A 23,789-nucleotide genomic window follows, 5' to 3' on the forward strand; every position below is an offset into this window, starting at 1 on the left:
GTGCTTTTGTCCTTAAAGTTTATCTTCACTGTTAAAAGACACCATAAACAGTGTGGAAGTTAGCAAGCAAGTCACTCTACCTCCTGTATAGTAGGAACATCAACAGCTGAGTGCACCAGCCTTCTATACATTGGGTGTTTGTTGTCCTTCCCTTTCTTGTTTAGATCTATAGCCTGAAAGGACCATGAGACAGTGTAAGTTATTGCATTTAGAATCCGCTTAAAACACACACAAAAAAAAAAGATTAAAAAAATGCAATAGTTTGGAATATTTCAGGTGGGGAATACCCAAGGCCAAACTATGGATCCACAAGCTGACAGATTGTGTCTCAAACCTGAAAAATGTCCATTTCAGAGCAGCCACAGGCCCATGCCTAAACTACTCCTGTGAGAATGGTACTAATTGGAGCAATGACATCTGCTAAGTGTATGTTGAAATACACACACTGCTTATGACAGGGGAAATAAAATGACACCCTGTTGTAGCCCTCCTCCCTGCACAGTCACACGTGGCCAACCATAATGCACCCTCTACAGTGCAACCCAACACTTCGATAAACTTCCCTGTTTCAGACTCACCCGCTCCTTCATACGAGAGACTATGAATCGCAGGTATGTGCTCATCTCTTGTTTACTTGTGTTTTTTTTCTTGATACTCTGTCAAAGAAAAACAGGATCATATTATTATTTTAAACTTGACTTCAAAATTCTTCCAATAAAAATTTTCTCTGCATCACAACATTATTTGAAAAGGTAACTTTGAATCACATATCACACAATTTTTTAGGGAAAATCTTTTCTGGGAAATTAGTAACACTAACACATCACAACAACTATATATGTTGCTTTGAATTATGTCTGGGCTGAGGACTTCAGGTTTTATTTCCACTTGTAACCATAATACTTTGTCAAAACCTCTCAGGTAAAAAAGTGTCTAATTAGAATAAAGCAATGAAGAAAGGCATTTTAGGGAGCCGTTTAAAATTTATTTAATGATCTTTTTATTAGCAAGGCATTACTATTTTCAGTAATATAAGAACTTGTTTTTAAAATAATATCCCGTACCATCTACAAATTATGTGCTTACTAGGCAAAATGACACCCTCTAGGAGGAAGTCAAATAGGCTCTAGCCAGTAAAAACTCAGAGCACTTTTTACTGCTCGAGAAACATAGCAGTTGTTGATTTTTGTGGTTCTTCCTTCACAAAATCTAATCCAGATTCTGGAACAGACTGCTTCTTTTTAGCAGTTCAGCATCCAGGGTTCTTCCTCCTCATCTTAGACTAGTATAGAGACTTATCCCCACCCTTCAAAGTCAATACAGGCTAGTGGGAAGCACTGCATACAGAAATTGTGCTGCTAAAAAGAAGGTGGCTCTCTGCAAATGCCTAGTGTGCTCCTACAAACTAGCCTTTCCAATTCTAGGTCACAGCAGCTGTGCACAGTTCTGAATGGCCTTACAACAGCTGGCTGAAAAGTGCTATCTCCTCCTTGCTCTTGCCTACAGTAGTTCTCCAAAACAAAAGCACAGTAAACAACTGCATGAATTCCAGGGTTATTATTCTGAAGTGATTTCTAACTGCTCACATCTCTTGCAAAAACATTTATTCCTCCTCACACCTCCAAATGCACTGAGTGCCAAGCTGAGTTCTCCCCTTCTCATGCCTGACATCACCACCTGTATGCAAACTGTGTGGGCTGAACTGGCTCAGTTACACCTGCATCCTCAAATTTTGATGGTCTTTAGAAAATCCACAAAATAGTGCAGATGACTGCTGCTTAGCAAACACAAGAAAAAACAGAATCCATGTCCTAATAGGTAGCTAAGAGAGGTATGAGACTTATGAATTATTAACTACTAGAAGTGTGCTATTTTTTACTCAATTACTTATATATGACTCTGAACATATAGAGGGAGCAGACACATTGAGTACAGAGCAACTACTTCTATGTATTTACTTGGCAAGAGTAAAAATTACACATTAGCGCAAAAAAAACCTGATAGGATTTGATTGTGTCTCCTCTGCTTTATGTTCCTCCTGCAAGACACTGAAGACACTGAAAATCACAGGCTGGCTCTTGTGCTACAGCAAGTGCACAACCTATACATCTCGGGATTGTATTTACTACCTCCTTCTTAAATCAAAATTGTGCACAGCACTACCAATAAAGCTGTTTATTTGATTGCTTAACTGTATGCATAGAATCATTACAAACTGTGCTGAAGTATCGGTTCAGTCATGAACCTATAAAGATACCACTGTATGCATAACAACACTATAGGTTTTTCCTGACAAGACAGTACCACTGTTGAGTAAAACTCACTATTGTGGAAAGGGCCAGCACTAGGTCTTTCTAACACTTACAGTGCATTTAAGCATTATTTTCATAATATTAATGGTTCCCTGACCTTCCTTAGAAACTCTGGAACAAGACAGAATTTTACCCTGCACTGTATGTCTGAATCACCTTCTGTATATTTATGTTTTACTTTGCCTGCTGTGAGAACGTGCATTCTGCCGAATTCAATTCACCTATTCAGTTTTGCATAAACCAACATTGCTACTGCAAATGCAAACCCAAATGTGCATTAAATTATCTGCATTATGAAACGCTGCTGTCATTTTGTCACTTCAGGCACTGGAGTGCTGTATGCTTGCTAATGACACAGCATTTTAAAAGACTGAGACTTATTAGGACACAATAAAACTCACTTGCACTGACTAGTCCTTCTACACCTCTTTTTCTGACATGGTTCTGAATTTATCATCCTTTGAAAGTATTTCAGAATTCATGTGAACCATTTTTCATGCCCTGCTGGGCAAGACAGTTTGTAAGAGACTGTGTTGAGATAGATGGTTTACAGTCTTATCCTTTAGATCATAAGAAAAGATAGATAGCTGGCTTTGTATCATTATTGATGTCAGCAATTAATATCATCTTAAGCACCAATGAAAATGATATAATTAACTTGCCAATTCAGGCAAACTCGAATTTCTCCACTTTTCCTTCAATTCCCTACACTGATTGATTTTAAGAAAAATTTGATCTCCAGGTTCCTCTACTAAATGTTGAAAGGTAATAAATTTAGGGAATTGGAGCCTATGAGCCAGCAAAATGTCTTTTTATGGCAAGGTTGCTCACCCTTTGTAGAAAGCAAGTTATAATCCAACTGCTTCATTTGCTTTTCAACAAAGATTAGCCCTTTAGGAGGTACCATTCACACATTCTTTGGAAGCTATAATGAAAAATGTGTAAATTTTTAATTAAAAAACCCCTACTTTGTATTTTGAAGACTTGTAGTGTTCTCAGAGAAGTCAACCTAGAGCCACTTAAAGCAAGAAAATAGGTAATACTAGATGGGGGATATGATTTGCATAAAATCTATTTATATTGCTCTGACACAAGGAAATATATCCACTTTCAGGTCCCTTTATAGCCAGAGTGATATAGAAGCAAGTCTAAATGAAAATTAGGTCTTTTAATTTCCTACTTTTGGGAACCGAAAACAATGATGGTGGCTTGTGAATCTGTAAAAGTGGCAAGATCCACAATCCACTGTGTTTCTTTTCCCACAGTCAGATCTACTAAGATATGCTACTGCAAACCTTGTTTAAGTACAAGTTTCTTTCAAGGAGACTGCTAAGATTCAGTCCAGCCCCCAAAGATTAGCAGGATCTTTATACCTGTAGATAACCTATTTGTGGGATATATTATCTTAACATAGGATTGTACTAGGTCTGGCTGGGATGAAGTTAATTGTCTTCACAGCAACTCATATGGTGTTGTGGTTTAGATTTGTGACCAAAACAGTGTTGATAACACACTGATGTTTTACCTCTTGCTGAACAGTGTTTGCACAGTGTGAAGGCCTTTGCTGTTTCTTACTCGCTGCCACAGTGAATAGATTGGGGGGTACACAAGAGGTTGGGAGGAGACACAACCAGGCAGATAATGTGAACTAAGCAGAGAGACATTCCATGCCATATAATGTCATGCACAGCAATAAAAAGGAAGAGGAAAGGGTTTAAGGGGGTTAGGTATCTTTTGCTTGGGAATTGGCTGGGCATCAGTCTACCCATGGAGGGTGGTGAGCGATTGCCTTTGCACCACTTGTTTTGTTTTGTTTCTCTCTTCTTCCATTTCTTCACTTATTAAACAATTTTTATCTCAACCCAGAAGTTTTCTTGCTTTTACTCTTCCTTTTCTCTTCTGTCCCACTGGGAGTTGGGGAGAAGTGAGAGAGCAGCTGTGTGGTGCTTAGCTGCCTACGGGGGTTAACCCATAACAAGGATGATTCCTAAGTCACGGCATTTTTAGAGAAATCTGCAACTCTTCTGCTTTAATCAAGAAAAACTGAAAGGCTTGGTCAGGCATACGTGTTTACATAGGGGATGTAGAAGTGAAGTAATAAGCTTCACAATAGCAATCCTCATGTAGAAGATTAATGACATCTGGTAGGTGGAAGGCCAAGGCTGTAACCTAACTCTGCTTGTAGGTGCAGGAAATACCTTATGTATGCCTTATTCTCTGCGGCACATCTATTTCTTAGAAGCTGGTACCTGAAGGTTGGATTTACATTAACAACGTTATATTCAATATTCCAGATTAATAATACTGCTTAGCTGTTAAAGAGGGTAGCAATATATTGCACTGTGCAGGCATGACTTATTTAGCAATTCTGACATGCTTATAGTGCAGGAATTCACTACAAGACTTTATGAACCACACGAGGTTTGCAGCAGCTAGGGGTACTGCCAAGAAACACTCCATCCTGCAGAAGCACCATTTATGATGGAAGTAACTATCCTTTGCACCCCGAGTTAGCATGTAGCTCTCGACTCCCAGGGTGACAATGGTCACTATGCTGCAGTTGCTGCAATATTTCATTTGAAGAGAAAAAAATAGAGAAACTGTAAGAAATGCAAGGTGTTAGTGCCAGCTTTCTGTCTAGCTATAAGCATTTAAATTACATTATCTCCATATAAAGAGGTTTCCCTATAATCTCCCATTAACGAATATTTTTTTTCCCTTCCTCTCTCAACTGTAACGTGTATACACATCAAAGAGCTCCATTTCAGTTCAGTGATGGATTAGGTGAAGGCTGCTCAATGACAGATACATGTTTCTAAGGCACCAGTTCCGTTTTCAGAAGCAGTTCAGGTTTCCAGGGGTTTATCTACAGTGGGGAACTATGTGCGTGAGTCTAACATACATTCACCATTGCTATTTAGAATCTCCTTGCTTTACCCACTGGCCCTTGGATTTTTTTAGGGCTTAAATTTCCAGAGGAATTTGGTGCTACATATGGAAAGCTTTACTGTTCTGCTGCCCTCTCAAACTTCCAACCCTCAGGTCCTCAGGTTTCCTGTACCATTAAGAAAGGTATGCAGCCACGCAGGCACACGGGATGGGTCTCAGAGCAACCAGCGCACCATATACCCTAAGCAGCATACAGAAAAGCATCTGCATGAGCAGAATATGGCATAAGACCTGCCTCTTTCAAGACCATATACAGTTAAACTAGACATTTCAAAGCATTAGGTGCTTCTGGAAATGTTACAGCTGAATCCACAAGTTGGTTTGTACTTGCATTAAGCACCTGCTGAAAATGAAGCATCATATGAATTAAATGTGCTTTTATGTGCACAGAGAAGGTGGTAGAAGGCTTGAAGTGGAGCTTTCCCAGTTTTCTCACTGCTGTGGACAAATTCCTTTATACTTTATTAAATATGCCCTATGCAGTGCCCAGTTCTGCTGGCTCCCTGATTTACTCAAAGGTGTATGTGGCTGCAAGGTGAATGGGAGGGACCTGCCAAGCACTAACATGTCCCCAGGTGTGGGCTCATGTGGTGCCAATATCACTCCTATACTAGGAATTCCCTTCACCCACCAATCCATGGCTATTATTTGTGTGATTATGCCAAATCATGTTTATAGAATGTTTCATCATACAGTCATCTACCAAACTCCTACCATAACACCCCATAAAGTAAGTTCCTCCTTCCTTGTATTTTACATTAACCATCCTGACTGACAGCTAGTATCTAAAAGCCTCTAAGTACTTGAGTTACTTCACTTAAGTAACCTTCATCTTTCTGTGCTTCTAACTTTGTTAGTCATTCTCACTTGTCAAATTATGTCTAAAGTTGATTGTGAACTGCATGATGTTGTATTTTTATGTACTCTATGAAATGCTTAGTACAGTACCAGAACTCAGAAATAGCCTATTTATAGAATACTTATCAGCACAGCATTTAATAACTTAAGCTCTACAGTTTAATTTACTCTCATATATACAAAACCCAGAAATATTGAAACACCCACTATGATAGGTAAATTGGTTATAATTCCTTGCAAAGCACATGCATGGAAGATCAATCTCTGATCAGATGATTGTAAAAAATGTAGGAGTCAAGTGAAACCGTATGAATAATTCTTTCTTTTTGTTTCATGAATCAAAATCTATTCCTCTGGGACAAACTATATGTCACCATGCATAATTTTGCCTTTCTATAAAATTATTTTAAAATTTTATTTTTTTTAAAAAAGAAATAATAATAGTCAGTTACCCCAATGTGTGATCAATAGTCTCCTATTGAGATTTTTGTATGTATCTATTCCTCCCCCCCCCCCCGAAAACAACTAGTATTTTTGCAGTACTTTCTGCAGTCTTTAGGTGCTAAATTAACAGCTGAATAACACTTTCTCCTTTTATCTAACCAAAGAGCAGCAATAAATGTACGTCTCCTGCATTCTTCAGAGATTGAGTTGACTAACACTGTCTTGAAGGGACCATTCCAGTAGTGGGGAACGTGATCTCTAAGCTCATTCAATATTGAGTTTTTCTCTTGTGACCTGTCTACCAGGAATTTTGCTGATCTTACCAACTTATTTCACTTAAGACAATGATTAGTCAGCAGTCAGGGAAAATTTTCAGTCACTGCAATGTGGTTTGAATTGAACTTTGTTTGACTCTTGACTCCTGCTGACAATTATGTAGGGTACAAAGTATTCAGATTGGTACCATCAAGTTAAAAAAAAGCACCAGGAACTGGACATTCTTGCTTATGGATGCAGTGGAGAAAAACCACCAGCAGGGAAACAGAGTTCAGAGCAAGGTTTGCAAGGGACTGTTATAAACGTTACGGGAGGAAAAATATTTTAAAGTTATGAACACATCCTTGGCAATGTCCTTTATAAAATGTTTCTGAGTAGTCAAGTGTGCAAGATAAAGCTGTACAGGTTGATTGAACTAGTACAACCAGCAATTGTGAAATGAATAATCCAAAGGCTTGCTGACCTTGGCAGCATTACAGAAGCAATCTTTACATAAGAATGAAGTGTTCTTAGATTATTTCTCCCAATATATTAGGTTTCAAACACACTTTTACTTCACCTTTGTAAAGAGCTTTGAAATCCCCAGGTGAAAAGTGCTACGTCCAGTTACAAGAACAAAGTATGAAAATATATGCATCTCTTTGTCCCAGCGATTACTTTTCTTGAACGTACATATTTACTGCTGATAATGCAAAGTAAATCCCATTGCCCTTATGCAAGATAGTTAAGCTCTGTTACGTCCTCTGGACATCAGCCAGAGCTCTCCAAATTACCATAGTTTTTTGAACACAGGCCTCTCTTGCTTTTAAAATAAAAGTAGAGCAGTCATTTCCTAGGAAGGTGGGGAAAAAGTAGTGGAAGAATACTGAAGCCTGACACAAGGATGCTAACTTCCATGCTAAAATAGACCTCCTTTGCTTACAGGGACTGTGCAAGCCTCCTTAGTCCAAGTTTGCAGAATTAGGGCTTGAAGTGATTAGAAGTAATTACAAGGAAAATAGGAGCTGCCAGCACAGGGAAAAAGGATGCCATGGCATTCAAACTGGCCATATTCACAAAAATAGTTGATCATCATCTGAGGCACTGAGCATGCCAAAGACCTCTGGGGCAGGAAGTATTTAAAAGCCCCCCAAACCTCTCCTTAGTCTTTGTATAACAAAAAGGGAATCAATATGCAGAAAGACAGACACAGTGCACATGGTCTGAGTTTCATGCAATGATTCAGCATTTCTACTCCAACGACATCCATGTTATAAGATAGATGTTATAAGCCACCTCATATACAAGGTGGCTTAAACTATTTACATTCCCTACTCTTACCAGGTGTCATCTAAAATTACTGGTAAACTAGAGTGGAGACTGGATCCAGTTTACATAATTTTAACTATTTATAAGAACTATCAATACTTATTACCAGAACCAACAACTATTAAAGAGATATATTTAAAAATCTGAAAGCCTTTCACCTATATATGGCCAGTCTTTGTTTCTAACAGAGGGAAAACTGAGTAGCTAAATTAAATGCTAGTAATTCAATATGGAGAGACACAGTACATGTCCTTATTCTTAACTGTTTTTTCCCTGCCACTACTTCTTTTTCATTCCTTTCCACTTCCTTGAGGCAGGCTCTATTTTCTTCCTATTTCCCTAAACCCTGAGAGCTCCCAATCTGAGGCAACAGGCAACAGTTTTTTTACAACTTGTTGTAAGGTAACAGCAGTCAGAAAGTGCTGTTTTGAAACAAAACAATCCACATGTTTTCCAAAAATGCTTCTTCGTACTACGAAGCGCCTGAACCCTTACATTCCTTGCAGCACAGATCATCTGAAGGTCAGTCTGCTGCTCTACAGCTAGATCTAAGCTTTTATCAAGGGAATTTCCTCTCCCTCCAGCAATCCAAGGCAGAGTGCAACTGGCAGTTTTATGCCTTTCTATAGCAATAATTTTATCTTAAACATTCATATGCATTATTCCCTCCATTTAAGGAAGCCTAGGAATGTGCTGCATTGGGGGAGGTGATGCAGAGATAACAACAGTAAGAAGAAGTATCTGACTGATTCAAGGCCAGATACTAGTAAGCACCACCCTGACTAGAATGTTTAGTCTTCTAATGACATGTAGACAACATACCTGCTCATTCTTGGAATGTATTTAAAAGATACTCTTTGCTGTCTCCCTACCATACTCATAAGAACAGCAGTTTTAAAGAAAAAGCAACATAGATATGGATGCTATGGGTGAGATCCAGATCGGCCTTTTTGCACCAATAGAATCCACAGAAGTAAATGAGAAGCAGGATTTCACCCCATATTTTTTTGTACTGCCCTAATCAGTGACATGATTGTGGCTTTATAATGTAAAATATGATTCCAGTAAAGTATTAAGAATGCAGTCATCAAAATACAAAAAAGTTACATTATGCTTCATTAAAATGATGTTAAGTAAAAACAGTAGCATCTTATACAGCAATTCATTTACTCATGTTGAAGATTTACACAATATACTGCATTCACACATGGCATACATACGTACACACATTCCCACACAGTATACTGTGTGTGTTCAAATGCATAAGTAATACTTGCTGGAGTCTTCAAAAATGACCATCTGCTACATGCACCATATTTTGTTATCTCTGTATAGATGCTCTAGGTATGTACCATCGTTTCAATATTCAGTTCTTTATCCATTAACCTGGCCAGACCATCTGGACACCTTAATGAATCTATTAATGAATATCAATCCTCTAATCAGCACATGAAATCTCATAGGTACTCACCCTGCAAACTGGGCACTGCCAGTGACTACTGCTGTCTCTAAGCCTGAACTCATCAGACAAACACTTGGAATGATACACACGAAAACACAGGTCACATATCAACACCTCTCCAGGCAAATGGCATTCAAAACAATACCAGTCATGATTTTCTGTTTCCCAGTCCTACAAAAAATACAAAATATTTTGGTATGACATTTTGTCAAAATCTGCAGGAACTAAGAACAAAATTGATATGTCTTGAAATCCAGCAGCAATCAGACATTATAAACATTTTAAGAAGTGTATAATGTTCAAAAAACAGGGGAAAACCTACATGCTTAAAGATCTTCATCAATTTAATACACACTAACTCCAATAGAATATGAATGCCAAGTTTTAGGTTTTTTCAAATGTCCGATTAGTAACAATTTCAAATACGAGCTCTGTCCACAATGAAAAGTGGGTTTGTTTTCTACCTTCATGTAAAACACTTGTTGACCTCTCTGTATTAGACTACAAACAAAAGTTTGTGCACCTCAACAGACCATACCTATTTCCTTGGACTATTTCCCCTTGTTTTGATTGTTACAGTATATTTTCAACTGTAATTTTTTGAAGGGCGGTCCCTTCCAGTCTTTTCTCTCTTACAACTGACAACTTTTCAGCATCAAAGTGTTGAGTTACAAGAAGTAAATGAAATCATGAACCTATTACTGCAAGAAATGTTTTTGCTAAGCAATCCCAATGCAATTCAAAAAATAGAGAATGTTTCACTTGCAGTGACCAGTAGCACTAGGCTTATTCCTAAAAAGTTCTACAGAAGACAAAGGATATGGTTCTGCTGATGCACTGATGTCTTTAATACATTCTTCCTTGAAAATTCAGCCCCAACGGCCAAATTCTGACCTTTGAAAAATGTGCACGAGCTTTGCTGAAGTAAAAGAGAGCAGCATGCATATAATTGGGAGACAGAATTTTGCTCTAGGAATCTATAGTACTAAAACCAGACAGAATTGCCAGTGGCCACCGTTAAATGTTTATGTTTGTTATCTGAAATGCCACACTTTTCCCTACACTTAGAAGACCAAATAGCTTTCATATATCAGATAAAACTCCCAATGCCTTTTCATGTCAAATGTCACTTTTCAATGGGTTCAGATTTCTGAAAAAATTACTCCTATTCTTCAATAAATTATCTTGATAAAAATCTGATCAAGCTATTTTTAACGTCATGTTGTAAAGGTGGAGTTAGCAATTCCCACCAACTGCCAGAACTGGCATTTGTCCGATTCTCATTTTCCCGTGCCTGGGAACTACAGTCATTTAAGTCCTTGTGTGAGAGGTCTCCTCCAATGGAGCAGCGTAAGAAGTGCCACAAAGAAGTGGCACTTCCAGTCCCTTACGCTGAAGAGCAGCCGTGTTGTGTACATAATTCATCTGACCAGAGCCCCCATGAATATAAGATTTAGGGACACCCTCAACCCAGATTGCCTACACTAAAGTTTATATACCATGAATGTTGGACTGCAGGGGCAGCAAGTTTAGGGGAAAAAAAACCCCAAACAACCCTTAACCAATGATTTTTGAACTCAGAACTTTGCCCTCCTTTGTTGTTCAGTTTAACAGTATAACTTGACTTTTCTATTGTTTCTCCTCATTTAATTTTACTTGCCAATTCTGTATATCTCAGAACAGCATAATAATACCATCAAATTTGGCTATAAAAAACACATTCTCGTTTCACCAAATCTTTCCCCTTCCACAAAGTCCAGTGGCAATGCACTTTGGGAGCCCTTTCTTTACGGTATTTTAGGAACAACTAAAGATACTGCATTATCGATGTACTTGATTTGTCTGTAGACTGAGAAAAATAAGGATAAAGTATTGCTTTATATTTCTTTCATTTTAAGTGTAATACTTGTCTTCTTTATGAAACTAAAAAAAAAAAAAATCAGATGGCAGTAAAGGGCCAATTAAGCAAGAAAAAGAATCAGTTTTGATTAAAGATCTATCCAGATAAAAATCAAACTGAGAAGACCCCAATAGGACCTGGCTACTGATGAATTTCACCACAGAATCAGGATTCCAGGAGTCTTAATTTTTATTTATACTATTTACTTATTGGTATATCCCAGATATTCCATTATTAGGAAATATGCTGGCAAACAGATGTGGAATTTCATAAACATACAGAAATATACTTGCTGGCAAGAAAAATCATACACTCAAGCCAGAAACAATAATGTTAAATAAAACACCAGAAGAATCTTCCTTCAGTATTCACACTGTAAAGTTTTGAAAACATCATTATTTCTAAATATGATCACCCAAGTTTTTCACAGAAAAGATTTTTAGTTTAATGCAGTATATTTAGTGCATAAGTATATCTAAAACATTCATTTATGCAATATATTTCAAAAGTTAATAAAGAAAATAAAAAAAGGTACATAGCTCTTGTGAACAACTACACTATTGACTTCAACAGCAAGGTCAGAGGCATTAATTTTGCTCCAATAGCAATGAAATGTTATTGCTTCTCTTGGTTTACATAAGTTTGAATGGGAGGAGAATGTGCTCCCAACATATTTTTTTTCATGCAGGAGATCAGATTCATTTAAATAGCTCAAAATCTGACTGTCAGTGCTCGGGGTAGGACAGGTCAAAATTCTCCGCCAGCTGCAAACACGGTTAAGTCTGCATTTACAAAATACACCACCAGGTGTCATCAGCCACTCCAAAAATGACTGATTAAAGGGCAACCATTGTAACATCTTGAACTGTAACATGTGAGTAACCACTTCCAGCCCCCAGGAGAGAGAAAAAAATCATCAAACTACATACATACATAATGTAGACTAAACTCAGAATTGGAAGTGATATGGATGATGGTGGTGGTTAATATAGTAAACTAAGCTATCCTAATGGAAGACAGAAACGTAATAGAAAATATGACAGAATTCAAAACCACATAGTGCAAAAATTGTTCACCTTGTTTTTTGCTGCTGTCTGGGAAAAAGGCTGCATACCGTAGGCCTTTCAAAATAAAAACAAAACAAACTTTGTATCTATACTGTAAGCCATCCGATTATCAGGATATACACAAGGCTAGAAAAAATTCATGCACAGTGACCAGGAAATCAATCTGTTACTTCTAACATCTGGTTGCATACATTTCCTCCTGCATTTCTGGGATGCTACCTAATGCTTTCACCACATTTTGTTTCTTTAAAATATCCCATGTACTTACATCATTAAAAGAACCCAACCCATCTTCTTCCCCCTATACAAACCCACCACCAGGCCAACTTAAAAATCATCAAGAATATTAATGATTATTAATGCACTCTCTTTGATACATAAACCTCCTTTGGGCATCCAAAAAAGATCCCTGCGGCCCCACCAAAATCAAAGTAACACCTTCTTTGCTGCATGTTGTCAAAGATTAAGCTATCACTTTATCAATAAAACTCACAGTCCTGATTCTGTATAAAAGGTGATGCACTTTCCCAGGGCCATGCGGAATGAAGGAAGGATCTCTGCCACAGGGACCAAATTTGCCAGTATCCTTATTTCCTGACGCAGGGCAGGGAAAGCCTCTTGGGTCACGGTGCTGGCAGATGAAGGGAATCCTCTGCCGGCAGCACCCGGCTGCCCAAGTTCAGCAGTTCAGCGGCACCCAGTGACTGGCCACAACCCCCAAGAGGGAGCGGATTTGGCAGCAAAGCTGCATAGCTCAGATGTAACAGGAGGCCTTCCCCCTTCATTTTACTCAGCTGCCTACTGCATTTGTAGATACATGCATCAGCAGGGCAGCAAATGTCTGTTTGGGGGATTGTATTTAATAGCCAAAGAGCTATGCTCTGTTAAGCAGAGTGGGATCTTGCAGTGATATGGGTCACTTGTGGTCACTTGTTCTTTATACTCAAATCAGTCAAACATTATATCATAAAGGTCACTTTGCACTGACATAAATAGTTTGAGATTTCTCAGCAACATGAATGAAACAATGCAACAATTTCGAAAATACAGCTTAATTTATGACCGACATGTAAGCTTACTTTTTCGTGATTTGTCTTAAGTAGGTTGTCTTAAAGCAAATACATAAATTTATTCTGGAAGTACAGAAAAATAACATGGGACAGAAAATGTCAGGCTATCCAGAACATTTGACAATTTAAATACAGATAAACCCAACAGAAAGGAATGAATCATCATGTTGTAGCCTTTACTGTAGAATAAAATATATAGTTGTTGTCAAGGAAAGAATAATTTTAGTGCATAAAGAAAATGTCCATTATAATGCAAATGTACGTGGAAAAGAAATGCTTACTCATTAGTAATGGAGATTTACTTAGCTGTAATTGAAATAGGGAATCTGTATGTTGGAGAATGTGACATCCTGCTGTACAATTAGCATACCATTAAGTAGGAGATGTGAAGCACATACTGACAGTAAAATTAAAAATAACTTAGAGGTCACAATTGCAATTATTAGGTCACGTCCATACCTTAGCAAGCCCATAATTATTGTAAAAAAAAAAAAAAGGTAAAAACAATTAGTAAATTTTTATTTTCCTATAAACTACATGTAGGCATAGCACATGAAAACAATATAATCTTCTTTCTTAGACTTTGTCTAAAAGGACCACTTTGCCTTTTTATAATGCATATTCCATTAACATAGCTCATTTCTTACCTGTTAATCTGTTTTCTCCAAGTCCCTTAATGGTAGCCCAGATACTCGGTATTAAGTCACTCTACTATCAGGTGGAGAGAGGAAAAGGGAGGGGGAAAAAAGGCAAAACTCTATTCATGAAACTCCCCTTTACGGGGATTTGCTGGTTTTACACTGTTGAACTAGATTTCTCAAACCATCCAAATTATGGATATCCTTTGGACCCAACCAGTAAGCTAAAAAAAAAAAAAAGGGTCACATAGATGGGAAAAACAATTATAAGTCAGTTATCTCTTTGGCGCAATCATGTTTATTTATGAATAGTATACATACAGTTCTGTTGTCCTAAATTCAATATGACGCAAATGAAGGAAAGCATTTTCCATGGAGCTCATGGTCATGGTTCCCAGCACTTCCTGTGTGGCACTTGTCCCATAGCACTCTTTGGACTTTTTTTTTTCCCCCAGGTGTTCTGTTTCAAGTACTTCTCCAGAGTTTCTTTGCTGTTTATGTATGTGCTGCTGTGGTGTTTCTCTATATCTCTCATCCACACTCATGCACACACAGATTCTTCCAGATCACTGGATTTTCATTCAGACCCACCTGTGCGCAAACTCATGGTCAGCCCTGTGTAGTGTCTATCTTTAACAGTCCCTAGAGCTCCAGCTGTCTAGTGGATAAAGAACTTAAAACAGTTTTTCACATTTAGTCTAAAGGAAGAGTATTAGCAGATACACAGTATATTTCGCCCACTTTCTATCATAACAACACTTTTGGTCTGTCATAGTGGTGGAATCTAGAATGGCAACGAGGTCCATGCCAGCAGAAAGAAGTTGTTTACAAAATATAAACTATTTAAAAATAGTAGTATTTGCATGCTACATTTATTTCAAGATGTTTTCAAATCACCAACCCAAACCTTAGTGTAATCTTTTCCTGACTATTTCATAACCCTTTAGAAAACTAAAAAAGGATCTGAATGAATGAGTTCCTACCAGTTCTCAGATTCCCATTTCTTTGACATCTAATGAGATAGGCCATGCCCAATTTGAAGATATCATTTCTGAGGCAAATGTTCTGGATTCTTATATTTGAGGATTTGGGAACAGCCATAAAGAACACATCTTTCTCTTCTCCCCACTACCATCAGCTTTAACATCAGAGTTTTTTCAATTTTCCCACCTTCAGCTAAGAGAGAAGCCTTTAAAATCTTGGATTCTGCTGCTAAGGTTTTTTTGTTGGCTTTCAGTAACTCTTCACTGGAACCCAACAAAGTTGACTACCAGTCCATATGAAGTAGACAGATACACTGAAAGAAATGCCTCCTGCAAGAACTACACATTACTTTTTTCACATCTTTCACTTTGCTCTAGGTTTTGCAACCTGCATCCATCATCATCTGCTGTTGAGAAGTAATTCCTATCTTCTGTACTCAGTCTTTCATATTTCAAACTTTCTGCCGTAAATGAAAACCCTTTATTATAACAAGTGGTGGTACTGCATTCTAGCATGGGTGCATCTACCACACCATCACTCTTCTCTGATATCCGAGTCTCTCTTTAAGAGGTCTCGGAGTATGCCACAGGAACCTATGCTCCCATTCACATTAAACAAAGCAGCATCTATTTCTTTCTCCACACATTCTCCATTCTTAATCAATCAGTTCCTTTCTTTTTCTGGCAGCATCTGTTCCTGTCAAAGCTTTCTTGATTGGACACGAGCTTTACTATAGATAATTGTTAAAACTTTGCAGTGCATTTCACAGTCTTTATGACTCACGAATACAATGAACCACTGTGGGGACGCACTACCTGTGTGCGCTCCTGTCCTCCAGTACAAAACCTGAAGGAAATGCTTCTGATTCATACATTTGCGCTAAGTAGGTACAGCACACTTAAATAATTTGTCTGTTCACCAATACTTCTCTCAAAGTGTAAATATCAGAATCTGTGCCCCATAAAAAAGGCAGTCTGAAACAGGCTCAGATGAGAGCAGTTGTAAGAGCCCTTAAGAACTGTGGAAATGCTAAACCGTGCTCAGCTTTGAAATGTCTCCCCTTCCCATGTATCCACTGCTTTTGCAATACTGTTGAACTTCCAAGTGTCTGCTCTGTAATAAGAGGAGTTTTACAAAATGTGGCTGTTTACCTGTAGAGCTGGACAGATTGGAGCCTTCCTGCTTTTTTTTTTTTTCAGAGGAAGACTAGCATGTGCACCTTGTATGTGCACATTGGCCTCTTTTTTTAAACAAGACTGTATCTTGCTGGGTACAGTAGCTAGTAAGAAATCTTCAGCTTATCATGGATCTCTGGCAGATGCATTGGTTTTCACTCAGACACTAGCATGCATCAAATACTACCTGGGTCGAACAAACATAATGTGTCATGGAACACCATTTCCAGTATTTTTTCAAACACAGTGGGGACACTGTGTATGTTTTTTGCCAGAGGTTCTAGCCTGCTGTGAGGGCAGACCTCCTCCTGCCCTTTGGGTCAGCTTTCTCTTCATGCCACAACATTCCTGGCTCCATCTATTCCTTAGCAAGCATGAATCCTCCTGTAAACTTGCTTTCAGTAGCCCACTGAATCTGCTTTTATCTTTTCATCAGAACGATAGGTTAGGCTCCGAACTGAGGAAGGCGTGATTAATTCATTGACGGCTCAGAGGACTTACTCCATCTTTGCAGCAAGTAAATAGTGAGCTAGCTGTTTAATAAAGTATTTCCCTTTTATCACTGCTATACAGGATCCATACTTGATCAGGATGACTGCTTTACAATGATACAGTTTCTTAGATCATCCCATGTTTTACCTTTAATGTTAGAGTAATACAATAGAGTAAATTCAGCATCAAAATAAGCTTATTTTCTCTCCTGTAATTTCCTTGTATATATGTATTTACTAGACACATTGCCTCCTGTTTTGCATCTATTTTTTTTCCTACTGCTTTTGCTCATCAAAAGTGCTCAGCAAATAAACAGGCATCCATCTCTCCTTCAAAGCCAAAAAGACTTCAGCAGCTAGAATCTCTTTATGAAAATTGTTTCATTTAATCTTCTCCTTCCTTTTCTAGAAAACTACCACAGCAGGTAGCTACAATGATGTGTGCTTTTACAGACAAGATAATCTGTCCATTGCAAATCAGTTGCCTTTATAGATCCTTTCCTTTGATGACCTGGGCTTCATCTTTAAAATGGATTTCCATAAACTGACTCTGTAGGACACTTTGTAGGTATTACTCATATTTTATCACAAAGAAATCCAAAGCAATTATGAGTTAATATGTCCTCACAACTACCTAGGCATCTTGCTTAATTTCAAGTACTTTCACCTACCTATCTATCTATCTATCTATTTATTTATTTGGGAAAGATTTTCATAATCTTGGCAATTAACTGGGGTTTTTAACATTATTTTTAATTTCTCTCATTTTCGAAATCAGTTTTATTCTAAAAACAACCAACACAAAACCATCAGTCAGGAAGACAGACCAAAATCTCCTTCTCCATAGTGCATATTAAACGCAGACATATTTATAGACTCATGATAATCCATTTCCATTTTCTTCACTGATAACTGCTGCCTCTTCTGATGCACTGATGTAAGAAGACCCAGGTTCGGCAGTGAATTCCACAGCCTCTCAGAACAATTTTGGCTTTCTTTCATCGAGTTTAATCTGCAAGCCTAAGTTTGTCTAATTAATTTATTGCCAGTTTGTCTTAGAAGTCTTCTATTTCTGGCAGAAACCACCAAAGTCGTCTCTGGATTCCTGCCAAGACAGGTAGATTTTTATTCCCTCTCCTACCTTGTAGTTATGTTCTGGACAATTCAGGATGAGAGGCTCCAAAGTATAGAGCCAGTCTCTAGCTCCCAGAGCTAAAGAAGTGAAGTTTCTTCAAGAAGTGTAGTAGCATGCCAGCAGCCAAAATGACTGCTAAACCCCCTGTCATGCTTATCTTCTCAGCCTGTGAGCTGTGTTCCTGAAGTAATGAATAAACCTCAGTTTCCCTCCCCAAGAAGATCACATTTAGGTAGCAGTAGTTTACATTATTTAAGGTGAGACAATACAAGTATTCTCCTCCAGGATATTAGAAGCAGAAAATAGTTTCAAATGAAAACATTTTTCTTCTTTCTTCATGTTCCAAGTGAGTTCAAGGTCAATAGAAACTTTCAACTTATCTCCTCAGAAACTGGATTCACTTCTGCTATTAATGCCACCATTTTTTACCTAGGTTGAGCCAAGAGGAGCTTTGTAGACTATTTTCATTAGGGAGATAAATACAGTGATGGAGTATTTATTAGGTGCAATGCCTTTTATTCCACAACATGTATGTGAAGGTTCTGTTCCCCTAGAAAGAAGATGAATCCAGACCAGAAAGAAACCATCTCTTTGCCTGTACTTCCAAGTCTCCTTCCAAGAAGAACTGTGCACAAAAGGGGTCTCCCTCCCCTTTTTTTTCTTAGAATATGTTCGCATAGCTTTTCTGGCCTCATTTTCTCCATGGAATTTTGTAGTGTTTTTCTAGGTTGATGCCTCTGCACACACAGAAACATTTCATCTGAACCAACAGCAGAACCTCCTACACACTTCACTTAAATCTCCAACTTCTTGTCCATGTCCCCTGTGCTGTAGGTGTGGCTGGTACTGTTTCAGCTGTCAGTGATATAAGGGCATGAGGGCTGCATTTATTGTGAATGAAGCATGAATATTAATAAGCCCATCAGCTTCAATGAAGTTTCATTCAGTGACCAGCATGACATAGTAATAAAAGATTCAAAACAGTTGCCAGAGATGCAGAGCATTTTGAACCCACAAAGTTAATAAAAACAACACTACTACATCAGGTTTGGCACAAAAGAGGTGGAAAAAAACAAGATGCATATTTTCAGAAAAAACTCAAGAGGGACTGATCTATGTCATCTAGTCCATTAGCATAATTTAAGTCCCATCATGGAAGCTTTATACAGACTAGTTTGACTAGTTTACTTCAAACCGATAGGTAAATTATTATTCTTCAAAACACCTTTTCAGTTAGAAAAAACTTCTTGTGAAATCTGTGAACAACATCATCAGTATCTCAACTCCAGAACAGTGAGTGAAAGCCTCAAAGAAAACAGCATTACACTGACTGAATTTTTAAAAGTCAAGTTGGCAAAGCTGGGAGAAGCAAGCGAAGATGCTGATGAGGTTGTTTTACCAGTTTAAAAGATGCATCATCTCTTAGGTATGGAATAAGATGGACTCTACTAGTGTCATCTTTGGTAATATGAAGATCCTCCAAACAGTGTGAACTCCTTTTTCAGGGATGAAAAATAAGGATGAGCAGAGGAGAAGGGAAGAAATACTCCTGAACAGATGGGAAGAGAAAAACAAGACTGGAAAAAGAATGCAGAGAATTGTTCATGATTCTTAACCCATCTGGAGACAGGAAGAGCCACTGGAATGGCAGTAAGGCCATTCTCAAGAGCTGCATGCTAATAGCCTTAATGCAAAGACAAAGGAGGGTCTTGGCTTTAATACAGCAAGAATTTCTTGTCCATGAGATGGGAGTTCAGAATTCTAATTTGTTTCTCAAGGACAAAATAGTCTATGCTTTGATTTAGCGATTTGAAAATATTTGCTTTTCTGAATTTTCACAAATCTACAACAGGATATTACACCAGTGGACACTAATTTTTGGTTCATTTAATAAGCAGAATTTTACACTAGTGCACTTGGTGATAATAATTTGCAAGAAAAATCACTGCTTTTAGCACGCGGTGGTTTGATATGGTGGAAGTCTGTTGGCAAAATAAGCTCTAAATGATGGGACCTTAGAGGATGGAAAGATAGACAGAAAAGAAAGATTCAAAGAGTTCCAGAAGCTCATTTCCCTTGAGTGCTCTCGTGTGACCAGACTGTTACGGGGCCTGACCTCGAAGCCTCCTCATACTCTCCCTGAGGTGTGGAATAAGAGATGGAAGTCAGTCTGAACTTTTCTCTCCCACAGGATCATTTATTAACTGTTAGCATCAGTGAATCACCAAATGTAAAGAACACTGGTACTTTGACAATAATTAGGAATCTACCTGGAATGTTCCAGCCTGGAAAATCCTCAATTTGTTACAATATATAAGAAATAGTAACTATCACGGTTTAGGCTATGTTTGACTTCGGATCAGTGAATTCACATAGGACTTCAGATTAAAGGCAATACGGATGGGTAAGACAAATTGAGAATTTTTTAAACAATGAAGGAAATTTTTCTTCATTTGGTGTGACATGTTCTTCCTCTTTGTGCACTCTAGCTGTAAGAGCTTTCATGATAAAGGCACTGGCTGTCACTATTGCTGTTTCATATTATCCTTCTGCTCCTAACTGAAATGAATGGGATGCACATTAAAACCATTCCTCAACCTAGTTAGTTAAAAGCCCCTAGCTTGCTAGCAATAACTGGTAGCTATTTAGGTTGGTTTTGGTTTGAGGTCTGGTTTCAATTTTTTTTAATTTAAAGTGTATTTTATGTATAGGAAAGATTCAAACCCTCAGTGACCGTTCTTAAGCTTTTTACAATTATCTTCATATTTATGGAGACTCAAGATGACATAGCCGGTTCAAAAAACAGATTCTGGCTACCAATACTGACCTAGCACGGAAAAATCAATATAATTACAAAAGCAATTAAGCATGGAAAGTAAGGAACCTACCCTTTGCTCAATCTAAAGCTATTTAGATTAACACAAACATAACAGCCAAAATATTCCTTTCTCCTAGATTGATCCTAGCAAAATTGAACCTGCAATACATCAAATCACAATAATCACTGGGTGTGTGCCTAAGGTCACTAGGGTTAACAAAATCACCTTCAAAACTTGCAGTGCTGGCAGTGTGTTACAACAGAGGTTAAAATGATGGGAAAGCAAACAGGGTGAAGAGATGGATTATTTAGGTAGCTTTGAGACTTGAAAGTATCTGGAGTCACTTTGAGCAAGCAGCAGTACTTCCCAGATATAAAATATTAAAAAATCCCCAGTAATGAGTTAGCAAGTTATGAATACATGGGTGTGTTGGGAAAAAGCACATTCTACTTCTAATGTTTTCTAAAAACAGGAAAGCAAGCAAACTGCCCCTCCAAATAGCATGCTCTTCACTAAACTAAAAAATCTTTAGAGGGAGGAATTGAAGAGGCAGTAATTTAGATAAGGAGACAACCAAATGCACAGGAAAATGTAACTAAACCCCAAAGTCAGACCTACCTAGCCAGAAGAGTTGCTGGCTCTTTCTATAAGCAATCAATTCAATGATCAGAAAATAGAACTCTGTAGAAGAGTAACTTCTTGAAAACATAATCACCTTACATGCATTTTGTCAGTCAAGAAATAGCTCAAAGTGCCTTAACTAAGTGTGAAGCCTCACTCTTCACATCTCATTAGAGAATTTGGCCACTATGAACCAACTTTAGACCACAGCAGTGCTATGAGATATGTTGCATTCAGATGCAAACAATGAACCTGCCTTACTAACACATCTCCATTTTAGAAGAGCACAATATTGTTTGGCTTTATGAACACATGTAAATTGAAATTATACATTCATAATGCCTCTCTCTGGGTCAGTGCAGTTTTATGACTTTAATCATGAGGAGAAGAATTAGCACATTATATGCTCAAAATAGCTCCATGCACACTGTCTGTAGAAAAATCACAAAATATGTAAATGAGTAAGACTAACGAACTCCAAGAACTGTACCTAACTCCCCATAAAGCTACATGACATTGGTGCTTTAATTTGATTTCTTTCATTGGGATTAGACTGAGCACTATTTTACACAGATAAAAGTACATAAAAATCACGGCATAACTGAAAATAGAAATGAATAGGTAAGGAGATTCACGACTCTTTTCTTCAAGAACTACATTTCCCTTCTATTTTATCGACTGCATTGAAAACATAGTTAACAACACCGATTTGCAAATTTTATTCTAAATCCAAAGACCAAGGAGATAATTTCTTTCTTGTTGATAATAAATAACACTTCCAGATTCCACAAGTTCTGTGAGAAATAGAAATAAAGCCTTTAGAAAGAAAAAGTAAACTTCCATTACCAGATTTCAGGATTGACATTTCCCTTGCAAGGCAAGAAGCTGCAGAGATTTTGTTGAACTGCATAATAATGGCATCAACAAACAGTGAAAATGCAAAATTCCTAACTACAATCCTGGATAACAATGGAAAATAATTTCTTCTCTCATTTATTTTGTGTCAATTGCGTTAATCATCTGCAAGATGAGAAAGCCTGTAAGATGAGAACACATTTTGAAAATGTGCAAAACAGCTGTATAGATGGCAAATGAGCAAACAAAATGAATACCTGCACAAGCCCTGGATATATAATATTTGCAGCAAAGTTCTTGTATAGGTACCAACCCTTAAATATCAGTTGGAATACAGTACGTCTGGCAACTGACTCCATATTTTAAATTTAGTATCTTATATACAAATATTTCTCCCACATATACCTGATAGAAAAAGAGAACAATATCATACTCTTTTAAATCTGATCATTCTTTTTCCTAGTTTTTCACAATATTTATTTTCACACGAGTTGTCCCCTTTGGAAGGGCCTCCTGATGCCCTCAAACTGTTTTGCCTTTGCAGCTCAGCTTGTTCTTTTGTATGGTATCTCTAAATATATGAGATTTTGCTTCATTTTTTTACCACAGCTTCAACATACTGATAGAACAACGATAGCAAAGTAGCATAATTTTTTTAATACATTCCTCTGAAGGCTAAGAGTAACCCTATCAGAGATCGTGTCCTTACTGCATAGATCTATCATTAGGTCAATGTATTTGATAGGGCAAATGTTTGGAAACATGTTAGGTAAGCACCACATATTACCTAATGAATCTTTTCCAAATAGAGGTGTGTTTTCATAATCTGTATACTTTCAATTATTGTTACCATTTAGCAATCAGTCTGCGGTCATCATTAAAACCAGTACTTTCAGGCCTTGTGGCAGCCTCTAGTCAGGAACCTATATAAGTAACAGATACAGGTGCTCAGCAGTTCTGCGGCCCAGGCCAGTAATTTATTTACTTGAATATGGATTTAAAATGCTAAGATTTAGACCCCCAAATTCAAAAATGTAAAGAAACCCCAAGCAAATACTCAAATAAAAAAATGGGGGAAGGGACGACAGGAATGTGTCCCTTTGCTAACTCCTTGAAACAGCTGGTCCTTACTGACCTCCACTGTGGTGCCAGAAAACAAACTAAAATCCAAGGGCATTCTTGTACTGATGTCAATAGGTGGTGGATCAGTTCTCAAGTCTTTCTCTTTCACATTATGAGCTTTCCAAGTTCCTGCAGTACCAGTCAAACCAAGTTTGACAATTGGGTCAAGGGTCTGTCTGTAAGTGCTGAAGTTTGATGAGCCTGAAATCCCTGTTCCAACATCAATAGCACTATTTCATAGCGCTCTATCTCTTACAAGTGGATCTCCGAAAAAACTTCTGTGTGTTTGTCCTCACTGAGGTG

The 23,789-nt window shown here is 37.8% G+C and overlaps 1 protein-coding gene across 7 annotated transcripts in view; it reads right to left on the reverse strand.

The window, feature by feature from the left end:
* ZMYND11 (zinc finger MYND-type containing 11) overlaps nucleotides 1-23,789 on the reverse strand; it is a 110,356-nt gene that overhangs the window by 19,305 nt on the left and 67,262 nt on the right. For 4 of the 7 annotated variants that reach the window (XM_069778167.1, XM_069778168.1, XM_069778169.1 and 1 more), the window contains 4 exons: nucleotides 12,586-12,630; nucleotides 9,619-9,780; nucleotides 579-656; nucleotides 81-173 (listed from right to left, as the gene is read on the reverse strand). In XM_069778167.1, coding sequence (XP_069634268.1) covers nucleotides 81-173; nucleotides 579-656; nucleotides 9,619-9,780; nucleotides 12,586-12,630 — 378 coding nt within the window. The remainder of the gene's footprint in view (nucleotides 1-80; nucleotides 174-578; nucleotides 657-9,618; nucleotides 9,781-12,585; nucleotides 12,631-23,789) is intronic. The other 3 variants (XM_069778171.1, XM_069778172.1, XM_069778173.1) reach the window with 3 other exon arrangements.

This window comes from Haliaeetus albicilla, chromosome 2 (assembly GCF_947461875.1).
Source record: "Haliaeetus albicilla chromosome 2, bHalAlb1.1, whole genome shotgun sequence".
NCBI lineage: Eukaryota > Metazoa > Chordata > Aves > Accipitriformes > Accipitridae > Haliaeetus > Haliaeetus albicilla.